Raw genomic sequence first — 20,074 nt, forward strand, 5'->3', positions numbered from 1 at the left:
GACATTGGAATCAATTAAAATGAGATTTTATCCCCAAAGCATAAAGAAGAAATTGCCATTCCTTCGAATGAAGGAATGTCATTACACCAAAAATGAGAATGAGATTCTGATTCCGTTTCCAAACCCCCAATGGGCCCTTAGTTAATTTTACACCATCCACAGATCCACTAAGTTAAGCAAAAAGCAAACGTTGGAAGCGCTGATTTGTTACTTTATATACAAAAACATGTTATTAATGTATTATCATTCTTGGATTGGTTAGGGTTGCTTAAGCGTCAATCTAAGTCCAACCTGGTTGGGAATTTTCATCCAAGGCCAAATTAATGTCTTAAGAAAGCCAAATTAGAGCTACCACGGTCTGGGTCCAACAATTTCATTTAGAGCCTGACTCAAGTAGAAAACTTTGCACCCTTTATAACTCTAGTTTGGTCCTTGAAAAATGGGAATCAGCTTCGTATTCTCCCTCAAATGATATTTGTATCAATCAAATTATTTGCAAGATAGAATGTAATTTGGTTTTAGTAATTTACTTAACCATCTTAAAGCCTATCAAGTAAGGCCTAATAAGAGGGAGGTTTTTAGCTTTCTCAAGGCAACGTATGTGACAAAACCATCCAATCAGTTCTGTTTTAGACCCCTTTGAGTTCCTTTGGAGGTCTAATTACAAAAGATGGAACCATCGCAGTCAAGTTCTCGTTCCACCATTGTAATGACTCTTTATGTCACATCACTTGTATGAGAGGTGGTGAAAACACTAAATCAAGGTTCAAAATATCGATACATCTAATACGCCAATAGAGGCGTATCAGGCGGTATCTATAGCTTTTATTTTTTATTTTTATTTTTTTTTCAAATCTTGTTCGGAGGGGCCGGTTTAGGGTCCAATGTTTGATTATTTATTTGTCGCACATAAAAAAAAACTTTTCGAATTCCCGGTAGAAAGAAATTTTGCTAACGAAAAAGCTTTTGCCGCTGCCCAATACCCCTTTCTTTTCCAAATATTTTTACGAATACGCTTTTTTGATATAGAAATACGTTTCTTTGGAACCACCATTCAGTCCACCCCTGAACCGGTCAAAACCCCGATACACCCTCTGTAGGGGTGTATTGGGAAGCTCCTGATACGATACGTATTGGGCGATGGATACTTTGAACCTTGCACTAAATTACATTAGAATATGGATAAAGTGAGAAATTAAGAAAGGTAGACTTCACCCATCATGGAGATAATAAAGAGGAAAATATGGTTATTGTTTCCCCAGTTGAATTAATTATTAGATAAAGGAAGATAGCTTGAGATTTACAGAGATGAAGGGAATTAGACTCCTTGCAGGCATAAAGAAACGGAAGTAAAGGCAATCCTATCAAGCCATCGACTTTTCATCACCAGCCTGAAAGAAGGATTCGTATGTAACCACCCTAGTCCTTGAATCGGGTAGGTCTAGCTCTTCCATGAAATTGCTGCTCATCCTTAGAAAATCATTCAAGTGTACTTGCTTCCATTCCTTTGAAAACATAAAGAAGACAGAATCAAAGAAGCAGGCTAAAATCAACTCACAAAATTACCTTTAACAACTAGAAAACGGACAAACATGAGAAAATGTAGAGAGAGAGAGCAGGATGTGCAGAAGAGAAAATTTACCTCAAAATCCCATTCTCCATACAAGTTTGGGTCATTCTTGTTTTCCCAAACATAGGTGTGAGCCTTTATCTTCTCAGACTTGTCCTGCAAACATTCCTCACCCTTCAAAATTTGAACACATGGCCAAATCACTGAACTTGCTCTATGAATTAAGATAGGAGAGGCAACACCATTGGACCACTCCCCTAATTCCCCTATATTTCCAATGGTATCGCCCCTCCAGGTCATGGAGTCATTTGGAAGACCAGGGTGTTCAAGACCCATTCATAGCAAATAAATAATATGATTCTAATAAGTACTTACTGTTAATGAGACCTCAACACTTCTTCTTTCATATTCAACATCTTCAAAAGCATCTAAAATATCTAATTCAGGATCTGTTATATGCTCGAGGACCTGCAGCTCAAACATCATTAGAAGCAGTGACTCATTAAATCATAAGGTTGGGATTAGTTATATCACTTGCATTGTTCATTCTAACGTTTTTGGTAAAAAGGAAATAGATAGCAGTCTCCAATTAAATAAAGTGCTCATGTCTCATGCATAATTTCATGAATAGTTGTATATCTCAATTGGCTGTTTCATGAAGCAACAGAACAAATTAACATGTAAATTATTTATACAAAAAAGAAACATCTATATATTTATTTAGCAGACTATATATTCTATTAAAACAAACTAACATATAAATTACGCCACAATCTACATCACAAAATAACATCCAGACCCAGAGAATTGATTCTTTAATACTCATGGGATGAGAAATCAAAAACTTCCCTCATCAATGAGGCTATGGGCTAACAATTTAAGTTACAAAACAAATACAAGGTGGGACTTAAGAAAAAGCCCTTGCTTGGCAATTAGATCATCTTAACCCAGAAAGTGAGGGCAAAAAAGACAGGCAGATTAGAATGAATTAGGTGACTTCTTACATGACAAGCTTTTCTCACCTCTTCCCACATAAGTAGGGATGTCAGTGTGTCAGGTTAAGTGAGAAACCCCCAAATCCAGCCCATTGCCTTGTACAATTGGTACACATAAAAATAGCCTTGGTTGAATATAGCTGTGCTATTTATTGGGTGGAGAATCGGGTTCAGGTTTTCATTTCTTTAGATTGGTCAGGTTCAGGTTGAAGCAGCTTTGGGGTCAGGTTCAAGCTGAACCATGACATTCGTATACAGAAGGATGACAATTAGTTTTTTAAGTGAATGCTCCCGGTGAATAGACAAAATGAAAAACTGGATATTACTGTCACATGCCCATTAGTAGGACTTACATATTTGGGGTGATGTTAGCTGGGTTGTTAATTGTAAATAAATGAAGAGTCGTATGTGTGAAGTGAGAACAAGTCTTTTAGGGGATATGGTTACAATTGGTTATTGTGTCATGAGCTGGGTAAAAGCATAGTGGGTCACGGGTAGTGAGTAGTGGGTCCATGTGGTATCTGGGTCAGTCACATCTTGGCAAGAAGTTGTTGGTCAAATTGAGGTTGGGATAAGTGGGTCAAGTTGTTACTTAATTTTAGGGGCCAAGTTTTTAGGAGTCGGTTATTATTCAAGAGTCTATTTAAGTTGTAATTTCCCTCTTAGTTAAACATTATGAGAATTTTCTTTTGTTAATTGAGAGTCATCTCTTTGGAGGTGTTCGTCTCCCTCAAAGTAGACGGAGTTCACTTTACGTCCTATTTGAAAATGTAACAATTACATTAACAATACAAAAATAGCTTGGTGATGCCCATGAATAATCTTCTTGAACAATTGATGCAACCTACCGCTAACATATTTCCATCATCAAATCTTAGACAAATCCACAGATTTCATTTTATTTCTTGAACAAAAAGGTAATATTTGTTGCAACTTCAACTTTCATTGACAATGGTGCTAAAGTCAAATGAAAGAAAGTTCACCATTGAACATTTAGTTTTATCCCCCTGCTTTAAAGTTTCAAGGATATGCTGTCTTTAAAATTTTCTTTAATCTTAATTGGCTTCACTGGAAATCATATCAATGTGAGACATAGGATTGAATTTTCTCTTGAAAAATGGGCACTTCATAATCTGTCATATCTTAGAATGTATATAAAGAAAGTTATCAAGAATAGTTATAATCTAAGATGATAAAACACAAGGACAACTAATCTGGACCAACATAACCAACATTTGTGAATATCTCTCAGCAATTACAAGAAACCAAAAAAGAAAAAAAAAAAGGTCTGTAACATACCTTTCCAGTAACTTTTTTATTCTCTACAGGTAAAATTGCTGGATATACACGCCCTTTTATGCTAAACCTATGGCTACAATGTGAAAATTCATGTCAGCAATGAAAATGTAGTTACTTAAACAATTGGTGTTCTAGGTTTTGACTGAAGGAAAAGACTGGGAGAATATGCTAGATCTATGTAAACATTCAATTCCTACAACAAACATGCTGGAATGGCTACTTTGAGCAAAATATGCTGGAGGTTAGGTCTATACTTAGTCTACCCCTCCCAAGACTCGAGATAGCTGGGAGCAGCATTAGGTCATAGCCTTATTTTGTAGAAGAAATATTGGCAAATAATCAAATAAATATGAGAAAAATGCCAAGCATGTTTTGTTTTCTTCTACCCCTTACAAATTCATCTTACAGAACATATCTGGAATACTGTGTGGGGCCTACCTGTTCTGACAGTTACAGTTACAGGACCAACTTGAAATGACACAATGTTCCAGATGTGTGGTGGTGTGCAGTGCATTTGCAAGAGATACCAAAAAAGAAAAATAAAAATGTATGCATCACTCTAAATATGAACACTTAGATACGCCACTAGTAGAAAAAAGAGTATTATTGCAAGAAATTGTAATTTACATGTTGGAAAACAAACTTTAATCCAAGCTTTAGCCAGAGTTGTTTTTCCCAAAGAAAATAATTATATCTTAAACTTGCAATTACAACATTAAGAAGTGATGTTTTCAGTATACTTATATTTGTTTAAATTAGAATATATACAAGTGCTAAGAAAAAAAAAACCCAATCAAATCAGGCATCATATTCTGAGAGTGGCTAACTGTCCACTTCATGTGAAAAGGTGCCAAAGGATAGGTCCTCCTCCCAAGACCAAATAGCTGGGACCACTGTTGGGTAATGACCCTTCATCAGGGCATCATATTCATGAACAGATTTAAGCCTACTATAAAACAAACTACAGATGACAGCTCCAAGCCAATGCCATATTTCCATGCAAATATGAGGCCATAAAAACATAGAAATTTCATTTTCTTTTCACAAATACTTTTCTTTTTTTTTCTGTAATAGTTATTAGTTACTTGAATCACTACTACCACTTGGTGCCATGTGCCAAATCAACTTATGAATAAGGATGCAAACAGTATCCATTTGTGTGAATCTGAATATATATCAGATCCATTTACAATTGGATTGAGTATGAATCTACCCTATCTGATCTGATAATGTTTAAATTTATATGATTGTATATACAAAAAAAAAAAATCAAATTGGATCCATTGGTAAAGTTGGTTTGAATGTTGCCTATTTACTAAAGAGTCATAAGTTCAAGTCTCATAAAGGTAATTTTCAATTCATTTTGTCCATGATATACAACATCAAATTCATTTACTTCATTTCAATAATATATAATACTTTGATATTTTTAGTTTAACTTATTAATGAAATTCAATATCCGAAATGAATCTGAAATTCAATTTTTAGTTGATCAGCAACACAGAAAAGATTCATTAATTAAAAAATCATGTACAACAAGAAGTTGTTGGCAGACAAGAAGTCCAAAGTATCCCACTAATTACATCACAGCCCCAAATCATAGCCCAAAGGACAATTCCTTTAATTACATCACAGCCCCAAAGGTAACCAAAAAAGAAAATCCCACTAACTACAACATAGCCCATAACATAGATTGTCTTTGAACTCCTTGCTTAGCTAGACTATCAGCCATGCTGTTGGCTGACCTTCTAATCCATCTTATTTGAATCACCATGTCTTTAGCAGCCTGCTTGAAGCACCTGAGCTCATTCCTTAGCTGCCAAGTTATTCCCTCCCTTTTCTTCAGCCAGTTCACCACAATTTTTGGGTTCCCTTCAATAATCAACCTGTGAATCCCCATTTCTTTAGCTTTCAACACCATAAACTGCTGCCTTCATTTCTGAGCTCACCACATCCCCATGCTGAATAGGACCTCAGAACATGGCTAACATATTTCCATTATCTTCCCTTGTTACCCCCACCAATGCCCGATGGGCCCAGATTTCCCAAACAGCTGCCATGAAAATATAGTTTCTTCCACCCAGAATTAATACGAGCCTGTATTAATTCTGTATCAAATGTTAACCAATGGGGGAAAATTTTCATCTTGAGAGAGCTAGGAATTGATTGCAATAGGTTTTGCATAAGGGTTGAACTTGATACCCAAAAGATATCATACTGGAAAAATTTGTAGCTAATCAACTATAAGTTTTCCCTTTGCATAATCTTCATTATCCTGTAAGTTTACTGCTAAATGATATATTGGTAACGATTGGGAGCCAAGTCTAATCCATTATAACTTGTAATGGGCCCTTCATTTGTCGGGTAAGAGTTCTAATGATTTTTCCTTAAGTTAAATCTGGTTCTTTACAACTCCAGTTGCCATCAAAAAATATACTAGTATAAATCATGCTGGTATAGAAAATGAACTTTGATACTGATAATTAGATATGCTCCAGCGGAAACAGAAAATGTTTTCATTGTCTCAACAGTGGGGAAGGCAAAAACTACCCTTTGTTGACTTATCAGATTGCTACTCAAGTATCTAAGTGCTTTTTCCTCCTCTTTTGGGCATCTTGGAAACCTCTTCCAAAAATCCTGTATCTTTGACATCTTCTTGCACAGAAAGGAAGAAAATCTTGTGGCATTGTGTTATGGGCCCGGGAATAGTATCTCGTCACGGGTCGGTCCACGGAAAAACCCTCTTGTTTTCCCTTGTCCCTTCCTGCTCTTGATGAACCTATCTTGGCACCCTAATGGTGATTTGTCCAAGAGATCACCAACTCTCCTTACTCTCTTCTTGATTGAATATTCGATATCCTCATTCAATAATGGGGTCTCCTTAAATAGGAGATTACAAGAGTCCTAACCAAAGGGAGTCTCCTTGCTGAATAGGGAGACTTCCAGTTCTATCTTGCTAAGGATAAGATAAGCTAATCCTAATCTGATAAGCTACTAACAAGATAAGATAAGAGCAATAGAATAAGATAAGAACAAGCAAGATGATCTAATCTAATCTAGATAAGGCTGCTGTTGCCGAACTGGGTAGGATGAGCATCATTGAATCATTGCTGCTGCTGGCGGTGGGTCAGGTGCCTGTTGCTGCCGGCGGCGACGGTACATCTTCTTGAGGAAGGTGTCCATAACATTACTCCCCTCCTAGACTACGAGCTTGTGCTCAAGCTCGAACTCTGGATATGTGGCGTGGAACTCTGCCAATGGGATCCATGTGGCTTCAGCCGATGGTAAATTACACCATTCCACCAAGACTTCAACAGCAGCACCAACAAAGAGCTTAGCTGACTGATGGGGAAGCTCAGTACCAGTATCATCAGGAAACAAGTTGCATAAGATGTTGTTCTGAGGTCCTTCTTGAGAGCCATTAATTCCCACACATACAACATTCAACCTCAATAAGTATTCAAACCTCAAAGTAACCAGTTTTGTAGGCTTGGGATTTGAAACCTCATCATCATGTATATGAAGGATGATTTTATGAGGATGAGATCGATAGATTCCTGATTGGTCAAGGTTCTCTTTTCTAGTAACCTTCTTTGGCCTCTTTCTCCTTCTTTGGCCATCCTCTTCCTCATCAGGTGCATCATCCTCCGACTTATTCATTTTTGTATTTGTAGAAACACCATTGTCGCCATTAATTCCCACACATACAACATTCAACCTCAATAAGTATTCAAACCTCAAAGTAACCAGTTTTGTAGGCTTGGGATTTGAAACCTCATCATCATGTATATGAAGGATGATTTTATGAGGATGAGATCGATAGATTCCTGATTGGTCAAGGTTCTCTTTTCTAGTAACCTTCTTTGGCCTCTTTCTCCTTCTTTGGCCATCCTCTTCCTCATCAGGTGCATCATCCTCCGACTTATTCATTTTTGTATTTGTAGAAACACCATTGTCCTTAATTGCTTGCTGGTGGGCAAGGGCTTGAGCATCCTTCATGCTTCCTATAATTACCAATTCAATATTCTCCCCAAATGCCTCCTTCTAAGCCAGCAATTGTGAGTAAATCACATAGAGTGGAGGTGGCAGTAATTCTACTAAATTATGCTGCTTTAATTTCTTTGTATGCAGAACCCCCAGTTGGTGTTGGACAGGCAAGGATGCTTTCTTTAGAGATTTCAGGAGACTTGAAAGGAACTTCTTTCGGTTTGCAATGGTCTCCATAAGGCTTTTCTTGTGTTCCTCCAGTTTCTTATGAAGTTTGCAGAGTTCTTTTCGCCGGAAAAGCTCAAAATTAAGCCGCCTTAGCATCAGGTCATGTGCACTGTCTTTTGATAGTACAAATCCTTTAATATCATGAGGGGCTGAACTGAAAAACTCTTCCTCAGGCACAAGTTCAATATCCTGATACTTTGACTTGAAATCTTTGCACACCTTGGCTTTCACAAAATGAATTTTCTCATACATCAAATTGTGAAGCTGCAATGTAGTGAAATCTACTGGTGCCTTAGCACATTCTGTTTCTGCTTTACACGATCCTCTTCTAGCAATATAGAACGATTTACCTTATCCCGGTCATCTGTCCGTTGAGTCCGAAAAAACTACTCGCAGCGATACAGCCAGCCTAATGGGTCTCCGTTGCCGTTGTACAACGGGAATTCCAGCCTGTTGTGCTTGGGATGACTGCGGCTACGGGGGCGACGACCTACTATTCGTCGGACGACTCCGTCAAGTCTGGTCGGCGGCTGTTTGTGGTTACAGCCCCTTCTGGATTCCTCTCCTTGTTGGAGAAATACGATTCCAGCAAGCGTTGCAGCTCCCGGACATCGTCTTTGACCTCACGAACCTCCACGCTAGTTTCCACGAGCCTATGCTCCAGTTCGTGAACCCTGGATGATAGCTGCTCCAGATCTCCCATGACGGTTGGTCTGATACCAAGTTGTTATGGGACTGGGAATAGGATCTCGTCACGGGTCGGTCCACGGAAAGACCCTCTTGTTTTCCCTCGTCCCTTCCTGCTCTTGATGAACCTATCTTGGCGCCCTAATGGTGATTTGTCCGAGAGATCACCAACTCTCCTTACTCTCTTCTTGACTGAATATTCGATATCCTCATTCAATAATGGGGTCTCCTTAAATAGGAGATTACAAGAGTCCTAATCAAAGGGAGTCTCCTTGCTGAATAGGGAGATTTCCAGTTCTATCTTGCTAAGGGTAGGATAAGCTAATCCTAATCTGATAAGCTACTAACAAGATAAGATAAGAGCAATAGAATAAGATAAGAACAAGCAAGATGATCTAATCTAATCTAGATAAGGCTGCTGTTGCCGAACTGGGTAGGATGAGCATCATTGAATCACTGCTGGTGGTGGTGGTGGGTCAGGTGCCTGTTGCTGCCGGCGGCAACGGTACGTCTTCCCGAGGAAGGCGTCCATAACACATTGTACCAGGGCAGCAATTTTGCGGAACCATTTGGGTGAAAGGAATGCAAGAACATTCAAGAACAAATAACAAAATGTACAATCTTTAGTTGAGCTCGTCAGGTGAGAATAATATATTGGGCTTTGGTATGTCAAGAATTTAAGGGGTCACAACTAATGATTTATTGGGGCTGGCAGACTAGTGGGCTCTCTTCCATCAGAAGGCATCAAATTCTTGAGTAATGGAGGGCTTTAAAGAGGGACAGAATGACTCTAACTAAATGGTTGCAGTGTGGGCAACCCTAATTCTTCTAGCATAGGTGTTCTGAAAGACAGTAGTGGTAATATCTTACTTGGCTTCTCAGGGCCTGTGGGGCAATGTAATTCCAAGAGAAGAGATGTTTTCCTTTATTCAAGGTTTAAATTTGGTTTCCTTCAAAGGTTGGACAAATCTAATTGTTGAGGGTGACTGCAAAGTAGTTATTCTTCGGTTGAGATCAGAGGATGAGTCACCTTGAATGTACACGTTACTAGTTAGAGAAGCAAGAGAAGTAGGCAGCATCCTGAACTGCTCATTTGGGTGGTTAGCCGATTCTTTAGCAAAATCTGGGTTGTGGTGAAAATATGTAGTTATGTACTTTAGGCCTGGACATGACTGTAAATATTTTATTGTAATTATAAGTTCGTATGGTTAGCCTTGGGATGTATTGATCTGTTACCTGCTAACCATATTTCAGGATAGCATGAAGTTTTCTTTTGTTGCAAGATAGGTATCTCTTCTGTTGTCTATCAAAAAAGAAACTTTGATGCATCAAGTTTACCTGATACCTTAGCAAAACAAGGGACTGTAAGGGAGAGTTTTTACTGGGCAGTGCTGCAATTTCATGTCTATTGGCCCAACCTCTTCTACTAGGGGTTCATGTCTGTATTTCAGATTTTTACATCTCATTAATGAAGTTACCGTTTCTGATAAAAAATACATCAAGTTTACATCATGATGAAAGTGGAATCCCTGAATTTAGGAATCGTGTTTCTTAGCTGTATCTCTAATTCTCTATATTTTTTTTTTCAACTTGGGCAGTTTTGTGCCACTGACCTTGCAGGTACAACCTTTGCTTGCATAATTACTAGTACCTACAACATGAGCCTCTATGTGATCAAATGCATTTCCCCCAGGTCCTTATTGATTTGTTTTAGCCTGAAATTATGCTTCTACAGCTTCTCCTAAATAGTAATCTAGCTCTTGTCTTTCTTCTCTCTCAAATGAATTTATGGTCACTAGATCGACATATGCCTACGAAATCTAGTATCCATATTTTTTTAGGAAAACAGCATTATATTTCATTAAGATCAACTCCAAACCAAGGTTCTAAATATCGATACAGGCTGATATCGGCGCTTTTTTTGTGTTTTATTTTATTTTTTCAAAACTGGTTCAGAGGGGTCAGTTTAAGTCCCGGATACCCTCTGAACCATGGCCTGACCCGATAGACTCCCTATAGGGGCGTATCGAGAAGTCCCCGATATGATACGTATCGGCCGATACGTAAGAATATTTTGAACCTTTCTGCAAACTACCATAAATGGTGAACAGAGGGCTAAAGGAATATAAAACAAATTCATATAAAACTACAAAGTATTACAAATTAAAACTACACCATGGTAATCCCCATTCCATATGATTCATTACACCCATATTCTTGCTAAGGGGTCAGCAAAAGCATTCGCACTCCTAAGCACCCAGTTGAATGAGCTATTCAAACTGCTGACACGGATTTGTACCTGTCTAACTAAAGGTCTAAAATTCCAAGGAACTTCCTCTTGTTTTTAAATCCAATAAATTATAATTTGGTAGTCACCCTCCATCCTCCATTTCAACAGTATTCATGCCATTCATATTCTTCAGTTTAGTCCTTGGATCAAGGCCAGCAATTCAGCCCTTATGGAATTGCGTTGATCAATTAGGCCAGAAAAGCTAACCTAAGTGTTACTGTTATGATTCTTATTACACCCCAAAAAAATAGACTTCCCTAGATTACCAATTAGTCATCACTTAGAATGATTCAATTAGTCATCACTTACCAAGGTCCAATGAGCAACCCTTACTATAATAAGATCAATCAATATCTCAACCTCCAATGCTTTATCTTCAAAAATTCTCACATTTCTTTCACTCCACAAACCCCAAATCACTTCTGCCTTTGTACACTGCCACAATATTTTCTATCTTCTGGTATTGCGTGTCAATAAATTTGTATTAAACAACCTCATAACATCTGATGGGGCAACCCAGCTGCCCCCACCATTAGTGAAAAAGGTCATTCCCTAATCCAAATCCACTATATATAAAAGAAGAAATGGTTCCATTCCTGAGCATTAAAGAATTTAAACAAAACGAAGACAGTCAAACAAACAAAGTACTCCAATCTACTCAAGTAAAAATTTGTAAAACAAAATTACATTGGCAAAATTAAAATGGAAATTCCCAAATCACTAGTCAAATCCTAGAGATATTAAAGAAAAAAGATAAATCACAGCTTAATCTGAAATTCAGTACATGCCTCTTCCTCTAGAACCTCTGACCACTCTACTACTAATATCATCATCATCTTAAGTCTTGTCCCAACTATATGGGGTCGGCTACATAAATCCTGTTTTTCTATTCCATTCTGTTCACTAAATAAACACTCCAGCCACAACTTGGGTAGGTGCCTCATGATTGGCTAATCAATCCCTTTTATTGATTTCCAAAGAAACAAAGAGAAAAAAATCTTCAAAGTAAAACAGAAAATGATAGTTCACAACTTAAAAAAGTGCTTGGACTTCCAAAACCCTTAATAGATCTCATGTAGAGGTGTAAATTGGGTCGTGCCATGCTGGCTTGCTGGCCGTGCCACGCTCCCTTGGGATAACTTGGGGGGTCGGCCCGGCACAGCTCACGGCCCAAGCCCTTGCTGGCCCGTGCCGTGCCGCGGGCCAGGCTGGTCCGTGGGCCAAGCCTTGGGCCAGGCCGGGCCGTGGACTAGGCCAAAGCTATTTATTTAAAAAAATTGAAAAAAAACTTAAAATTTTAATTTTATATGAATTTTGATGTATACAATTGCTTCTATATACAATAATTAAATAAATTAATATAGTAAAATTGAAAACAATTGTTTATTTTATTAATATATTATATACTATATTATTATATTATTATAATTTATATAAATATTATATATATATATATATATATATGTAATGGGCCGTGCTGCGCTGTGTCAGCACTTGGGCCATGGGCGGGACGGCCTGCTTGGTCATGCCATGCCGGCCCAGCCCACTCGGTCGTGCTGTGCTGGCCTGGCCCATGGACCTAAAATCCCAGGCCCAGCACAGCCCACACGATCATGCTGGGCCTGGCACGGGCCGTCATGCCGGGCCACGGGCGGCACGACCTGATCATGGCATAGTTGGCTTTATTATGCTGGCTCCATGACTGGACCATTAACCTAAACCTAACGCCTTAATTCCCTGAATTATTGCTAATTTCTCATGCAAAATGAATTCTGTTGGATGATTGCTATCATTGTTTAAACGAAATACAATGAACCATCAACAACAAGAAAATAAATGGAAGGCACTCTGAGTAAAGTGTTTATTGTCCACGGTGAAGAGTTAAAGCCAATCTCCAAGGTTCCTTAAGTATTCTGCTGTCTATGGTGAAGAGAGGAAGCAAACGAAGCAACCAAAAGAGAGGGGGCATCTAATCCATTAGCCTCGTGGATTAAACCTTGAATTAAGAGAGACACTGATTACAATCCCGACCTGAAACTGCGGTCTTGCACGACAAGGGTTTTGGATAAAAAGAAAGACAGATTAGGATAAAGAGAAGGGACAAACCAAGCAACCAAAAGGAAGAGGGGGTGGGGAGGGAAATTGTAAATCTCAACAACGGTCAGATTCAAACCAGAAATACAAGAAGGAAAAAGAATACAAAGAAAACAGAGACTGAGAAGTGGTTTCTTTTCTCATAAAATGAAAAGGAAAATATCAGCTGACACTCACTCCAATTACTTCTAGGGTAATCACAGACCAAGAAAGAATATAATAGTTCAAAGTCTAATTAACCAAAGAACAAAAACCTGAAATTATTATTCCAATCCAGAGCTGGGTTCTGTATGGAAGTGTATAAAGAATCTAAGAATTGGTGCGAACAGATTCAGAAGCATTCAATAATTTAAAACTTCCCAATAAATACTTGAAAAAAACAGGGACCCAGAAGATGATAAGGATACCGTCCAATCAGAACCCATTAAGCATATCCAATTTACACACATACGGATGAGAGAGAGAGAGAGAGAGAGAGAGAGAGAGAGAGACTTACTAGCCGTCAAGGGCAGCGGGAGAGGATTCAGGGACTCGCTTCAATAGCACACGCACAACCTCGTCTGCCAAAAGGCTTCCGTACACAAAAACGTTGTGGAGACTTTGAGGATTCTGGAGAACAGGAGAGGATCCCATGATGCCTGTCTCTCTCTCTCTCTCTCTGCGACTGGGTGTGGGTGTGTTACCTGCTTACTTTCCCACTCCCACACCCCCCCTTGGAAGACAGGAAAGATCCAAGAAAAATGTTGGATCGTCGGGAGATGGATGGGGCCCACAAAACCCAACCGTAGACGTTAGTACACTGTACATTACTTCAGATCCCAGGTGAGATTGACCTTACGAATACGCCGCTGATCTGTGGAACGTACACGTGGCATGTCAAAATTGACCTCCATCTGCCCATACCCACACATAACAACATTTGAGTAATAAATAAGTAGTTTAAGGAGTAATTCAAATAAAATGATATAATTAATCTATATAAATAACTAAACACCCCTCTCAATAATTATAAAGTTTTAAAATGTAAAAGCTATATCAAATTCAGAGATGTAGAAAACATGCCAAAGATTTGAGCCTTTTTTTTTCAAGATAAATGTCCATGGGCGGTTAATTAGTTAAGCTGAAGCATACCAAGTAATAAATCTAGAGATTGCAAACTACTTTAGAGAAAACTAGCGGGCCCCGTGCAGGAATCTGATATGAACTCTGGGTCTATTGGGTCACATTGAACATAAATTTAGGCCCAGTCTTAAGGGTGCAAATCTCAAGCTTAGCTCTAATCCAACAGAATTGCTCGGGTTAGGTATAGTCAAGCTTTGTTGGATTTGTTGGGCTTAAAAGAATGCATGGATATAATTTTATTTCAACATCTTTTATTCACTTTACAATACAATCGATTCTAAATATGCACAAATTCCATTTACAAATGTAATATGCATAATCATGGGCAGGGTTGGGCTTGCATTTGTGACAAGGGATAGCTTAGGCTAGGGCCCATCTTGAGTCCCGGGCTAACATGAGCTTGACTACCCAAGCCCATTTTGTTGGGTAAGACTACGACATGAGTTGGAGTGAGCCCAAGTTGGGTTGGGTCAGGCTTTCTCTACCTAAGCCCAAGTTTTCTAACCCAAGCCTAGCCCACAACTTGAAACATAAGCACAACATGTGCAAAAACTCGGGTTGGGTCAAATAAGTTTAAATCCAGTCCAACCATATAACTTACTAATGTTTAATTTTAGCAATTCTTAAATGAAATTTAAATTAACGAAACAAACTTTAAAATTGATAAAGTTATATTGTATTTTTTTTTTTACTTTTTTTCTTGTTTTTAATTTTATTATTGTTAGAGGATTAGGTTGTATCAAGTTTATTGGGTTTCACTTCCATGGTTGTATCAATCGTAGGAGTGTAATTCGCGCAGGCTAAGTCGGGCTGAAAATCAACCCATGCCCAACCCTAAAAGGTGCAAAGCTCAGATGCAAGCCTGGTCCAACTCAAGGTTAAGCCCAAGTTTATCAACCCAGACCCAATCTAAGCTTAAACCAACACAACTCAGATTGTGCTTGGGCTTGAGCTGGGCCAGGCCAAATTAGTCGGGCTTGGGTGAATTGGTCAGGCTTGAAAGAATTTATGTATCTATTGATTGAATATATGTACAAATTTCGTTTACAAACATACACAATTTATATACACCCACATGTATATATAATTGGAATAAAGATATTTTTATATAGATATAATACACATGCGTATGCATTTTTTTTGGGTGGGCTTGAGTTGGGTCAAGTTGGGCTTGGCTACCTGAGGCCTCAACCCAGCCCAAGTTTTCTTGCTTAGGCCCAACTCATAGTCTGAAAACTTAGGCCTAACCTGTGCAAACCTGTGTAAATGCTCAAGTTGGGTTGGATCAATCTTGGGTTGAATCCCTTAATCAAAAGGGATTGGAAAATCAACACATCAAACGATGGATCACAAGAGAGCCAAAAAATTAAAAAAAATAATAATATACTATTATTTAGTAATAATTTATTGTTAATTAACTATAATTAGGATTATTTTCAAGTTCAATTAACGTATTAATTAAATGAACTTTATTTGTTAATTTAGGATTATTTTCTGTTAAATTGACATTATTGTTAAATTTCAATAGATTTAATGTAAATGAAAACTAATTGTTCGTTAATGATTGTAAATAATAATTAGCTATCATTAATCATATCACAAAATTAGCAAAATTATATGGGTTAGATTTGGGAAGGTTTGTAGTATAAATCTGACCCGTTTATATCATCTTCTTAACCCGAAAGGAGATTTGTTGTTATGAATTCTGTGGTCACCGACAAGCGTTCCATAATCCTATCTCTCTGGTAGAAATCAAATCCAAAATCCCATAACACTTTCTTCTTCATCTCTCTCCAAGTGTGACAACAACGACAACATAGTCAACCCCTCTCCCTTATAGATGGTAACCCCATATTAACAAAGCTATGTATTCCTTAAACTGAGCAAACTGTATTGGAGCATTGCTACTATTCTTCTAAAATGTCTCTATTACTACTGTTCTTCTAGATAGTAAGAGAAGAATAGAGATACATAAAGAAAGAAATAAAAAACAAAGGAGACAGTTCATATATGATCTATCATATAGTAGGGTCCAAAAGAGGCAAATTCATAACTACTTTAGATCTTCTATCTACAAACTCGAAGAAGAAAAACAGTTTGGCAATGGTTAATTGGCATCAATTCCAAGCCAGCACCCACCCTAACTGTACTTTGGGCCTAAAAATTCTGGCTTTAGGCTGAACTGCCATTCTCCCAAGATACTTCACTTATGCCTTACCCTTGTATAAGATTTTACGTGATTGTCTAGTCCCCAAATAGCCGAAGTACCCCTATTTTCAGAAGTAATTTCAAGTGGACCCATTCTTCAGTTTATTATTTATGGATAAATTTTGTTTTGTTACACTAAAAAAAAATGAAATATGGTAACTTTGAACAATTAAGATAAAATGTGGTAATTTTCAGAAGTTTACATATTTTACACAAATTATGTTAATGTTAAGTAATTTACATATATGGTAAATTTAGTAATTAGCACGATTTACATGAATTATTGATAATTTTCAGTTATTTACATAATTAACATAATTTCTGGTAGCTTGTAGTAATTTACATAAGTATTTACTGCATAATGTACAACCCAATGTTGATTACTTTGAAGCCCTTCCTCCCATAGCATGGTTGGATACTTTTAAATCTCTCATTGTACTTGCTGCCCACAAAGGTTGGTTGTTATGGCAACTTGATGTTAAATCAGCTTACTTGAATGGAGAATTAAAAGAAAATTGTATGTAGAACAACCACAAGACTTTGTGATTCAAGGTAAAGAAGGAAAAATGTACAAGTTGAATAAGGCTCTATATGGGTTAAAACAAGCACCAAGAACATGGTGTAACCAAATTAATGGATACTTTGTTGAGAAAGGGTTCATGAAAACCAAAAGTAAGCCTACGTTGTATGTGAAGAAACAAGGTATGGTGTTCTCATTGTTGTTCTTTATGGTGATGACTTAGTTTTTATTGGAAACAATATGAAAAGGATTGAAGATTTCAAAAATGAAATGATGAAAAAATATGAAATGATCAATATGTAAGGATTGAAATATAGATATGATACGTCCAATACCGGGATGAATTCAGAGAATAGTAGCAGTAGCAGCAACTGCATCCACTCTATGGAGAAACTGATCCCTCCCAAGAGCAAACTCTAGTTTCAGAGTCTCATGGGTTACACTGGAGGAATTTGATCAATGTAATAAAAAAGAAATCAATGAGAAGGCTCTCTATGTTTCCCATGTTGACAAATTCTGAATTATCGAGAAAGAATCTGTGCAGGAATATAATTCATATTCAAAGTGCAGAAGACCGAATTCAGTGTATGGGTGTGCCGGTGGCAAAGCCTTCATGGAGGAGCTTCAGCTATGGGGAGCTCACTACAGCTACTAATAATTTCAGAACGGGTAAGGAAAATTTTGAGCTTTTTCGATTGCTTTCTTCACAATAATAATAGTTTTATTTTGGGTTTATAGTTGATAAAGCCTATAAATTGGAATTGGAAGAGATTTGTTCTGTGGTTTGAAGGAGGAAGGAGATGAATAGTGTTTTTGCCCCTATTTAATATTTAAAAAAAAAAAATTAACCTATTTTAATAATTATATTAAAAAAATTATTTTTGTTGATATTAGACCCAAAAATTTCCCTTATCGGTTTTTTTGGGTGTAGTTTTTTTCTTTCTTTCTTTTTTTTTTTTTTTTGACATTGAGTGATGCCTTCTGACCATTTCTTCTGTAATCTTCATTTATTAAAAAAAAAAAAAAGAAAGAAAACAATGGGGACATCGGATGAGCAAAAAGACACTAAAAGATTAAAGAAGGCTGAACTTGTCCCGCTGATTCAATCAAGATCCGTCTAATAGGAGAGAATCACTCTGCAAATTTGATGGAGTTTTTGTCTTTCGGATCATGTGCTAAATGGTATTCCAGAGGTAAGTTAGATCTATCTCAGTTAATTTCTTCTTCATCCTCCTCCCCCTTCCTCTCTTTTTTAACTTTTTGGTTCTTAGCATCTTTGTAATGCTATCTGAATAAAAAAACTATATTGGATTCTTCATCCACCTTTGAAATGCTATCCGGATTTGATGTATTTGGAGCTAGAAACTATCATCAATTTTTATATCCTTCTCCATAACTTGCACTAGTGTGTTCACACTAATATTTCTCTCTAACTATTATTGTTCGAATATAATTTCTTTTATGCATAATCAATTGATTTCTTCTAGTAATTATGTTTAAAAGATTTTCTGTTTTGATGGTCAATGCTTAAGAGATATTTAGAGGATTTTCCCTAGTTTAAAGTATTTAAGAAGAACCAAATTCCAATCTTTAGGCCCCTGGACTGAAATATGTTTCTATTTTTAATGGTCAATGCTCAAGAGATAGTCAGAGGATTTTCCTTAGTTTATAGGTTTTTAGGAAGAACCAAGTTTCAATTTTTTGGCCCTTGGGCTGAATATGATTTTGCTATGTTGGCCATAAAAAATATAATGTGTTTTTAGCATTTGAATACCAAAATCTATTAAAAATAATTTTTGTTAATTGAAACTTCGGTTATATCAAATTTGTCCAATATATCCCAAAATTTCTGCCACCTAAAATAAATTTGTTTTTCACGAAAAATAAATAAATTTGTCAGAAATGTTGAGTTTTAACATGCCAATCTAGCATTTGAATACCAAGACTAAGATATTCTGTCAAGGAACATGCCAATCTAGGCGGGATGGGTGAGGAGATCTTTCAATAGTTTAGCAAATATCTTATCTAAGCAAGGGGTTCAAAGAACACATATCTTTTGGGCTCATTTGTAATTCTGATTGGGGTCAGCTTACTAAACCTGGTTTCTTTCACAACTTCTTGTAATATCCATATTTTTTCTAAATAGTGAAATCGTTTCAGAGTTACTAATAAAAAAAAAGTTTTACACTTGTCTAGTGCTCATTTCTGAAATTCATATTATCCTTGTAACTTAGTTTTTCGTTGCCAAACACCATTGGGAGCAGTAGGAATGAAATTTTGAATTTTGCTGCTCATATTGTCCTATATTCTTATACATAAATCTACTTTACTTTTTAATAGAATACAGAACAACTTATCTTTTCTATTGAATGGTTAATGGTGCTTTGATTATCTCTTGTTGATGACCAAAAGATTCATTACATATTGCTGTTGAAATGTGATGAGGGTGGATTTGGCCCTCCAGTGAAATTGTGACACCTGGCACCTCATGCCAACCAAGTGCATCTTCTTAATAACTGGGCAGCTTGGGTAGCTCGGCATAGTTCGTCATAGGCAGTTCGGCATAGCTCGCCATAGGTAGCTCGGCAGAGCTTGCCACAACTCGCCACAGGCAACTTGGTAGAGCTCGCCACAAGTAGCTCGACATAGCTTAGGGAACTCGGTATTGCTCTCCCCTAGGCAGCTCGCCATTTGCAGGGTAGCTCGGTACAAAAGAGCAATTCGGCATATCGCAGGAAGATCTCCTACCCAATAACCGTACCTGACAGATCCGGAAACCTGCGCCCACGTCTCTCGCCAGGCGGCGCCATGCCTGCCAGACCTGAGAGCTGTCCCTTGCCTGGTAGAGCCATAATCTGCAACAGTCGCCTGCACTCGCCACCTCAGCTCTAGCAGTAACGGCTACGACAAAGAGATGGAGGCGGTTATGCCTGACTTAACAGAGGCAGTTACGCTTGATTTGACAAGACACTGCTATATAAGGACTCCGACCCCCAAAGACAAAGGGAGATAATGAAAAATGAAGGTAACCCTGCTTTCCAGCTCTCTCATTTCTCTAATATTGTCTTCAAGCT

The 20,074-nt window shown here is 37.6% G+C and overlaps 1 protein-coding gene and 1 pseudogene across 2 annotated transcripts; both read right to left on the reverse strand.

Annotated features, from left to right (window-relative positions):
- Positions 1 to 1,195: 1,195 nt before the first annotated feature.
- LOC148844251 (AIG2-like (avirulence induced gene) family protein) lies at positions 1,196 to 13,934 on the reverse strand. Of its 2 annotated transcripts, none has more exons than XM_088959161.1 (5): positions 13,647 to 13,934; positions 3,865 to 3,937; positions 1,946 to 2,038; positions 1,643 to 1,726; positions 1,196 to 1,505 (listed from the first exon to the last, which is right to left on the reverse strand). In XM_088959161.1, exons 1-5 carry the CDS (start codon positions 13,781 to 13,783, stop codon positions 1,365 to 1,367), a joined length of 528 nt encoding a protein of 175 aa, XP_088815287.1. In that variant the 5' UTR covers positions 13,784 to 13,934; the 3' UTR covers positions 1,196 to 1,364. The 2 variants fall into 2 exon arrangements, with proteins under 2 accessions (XP_088815287.1, XP_088815286.1); XM_088959160.1 differs by having other exon boundaries at positions 1,643 to 1,744; positions 13,647 to 13,914.
- Positions 7,063 to 8,782, reverse strand: LOC148844252 (THO complex subunit 5B pseudogene; annotated as a pseudogene).
- Positions 13,935 to 20,074: the final 6,140 nt, after the last annotated feature.

Source organism: Nelumbo lutea, chromosome 8 (genome assembly GCF_056320005.1).
Source record: "Nelumbo lutea isolate HS-2025 chromosome 8, American lotus-T2T, whole genome shotgun sequence".
NCBI classification, from domain to species: domain Eukaryota; kingdom Viridiplantae; phylum Streptophyta; class Magnoliopsida; order Proteales; family Nelumbonaceae; genus Nelumbo; species Nelumbo lutea.

Coding starts and splice junctions, on each gene's coding strand:
- LOC148844251 (XM_088959160.1), bottom strand. CDS start 13,783: ATGGGATCCTCTCCTGTTCTCCAGAATCCTCAAAGTCTCCACAACGTT. Junction 3,938..13,646: donor CCCGCTGCCCTTGACGGCTA/GTAAGTCTCTCT, acceptor TTCACATTGTAG/CCATAGGTTTAGCATAAAAG. Junction 2,039..3,864: donor ATAAAAAAGTTACTGGAAAG/GTATGTTACAGA, acceptor TTTGAGCTGCAG/GTCCTCGAGCATATAACAGA.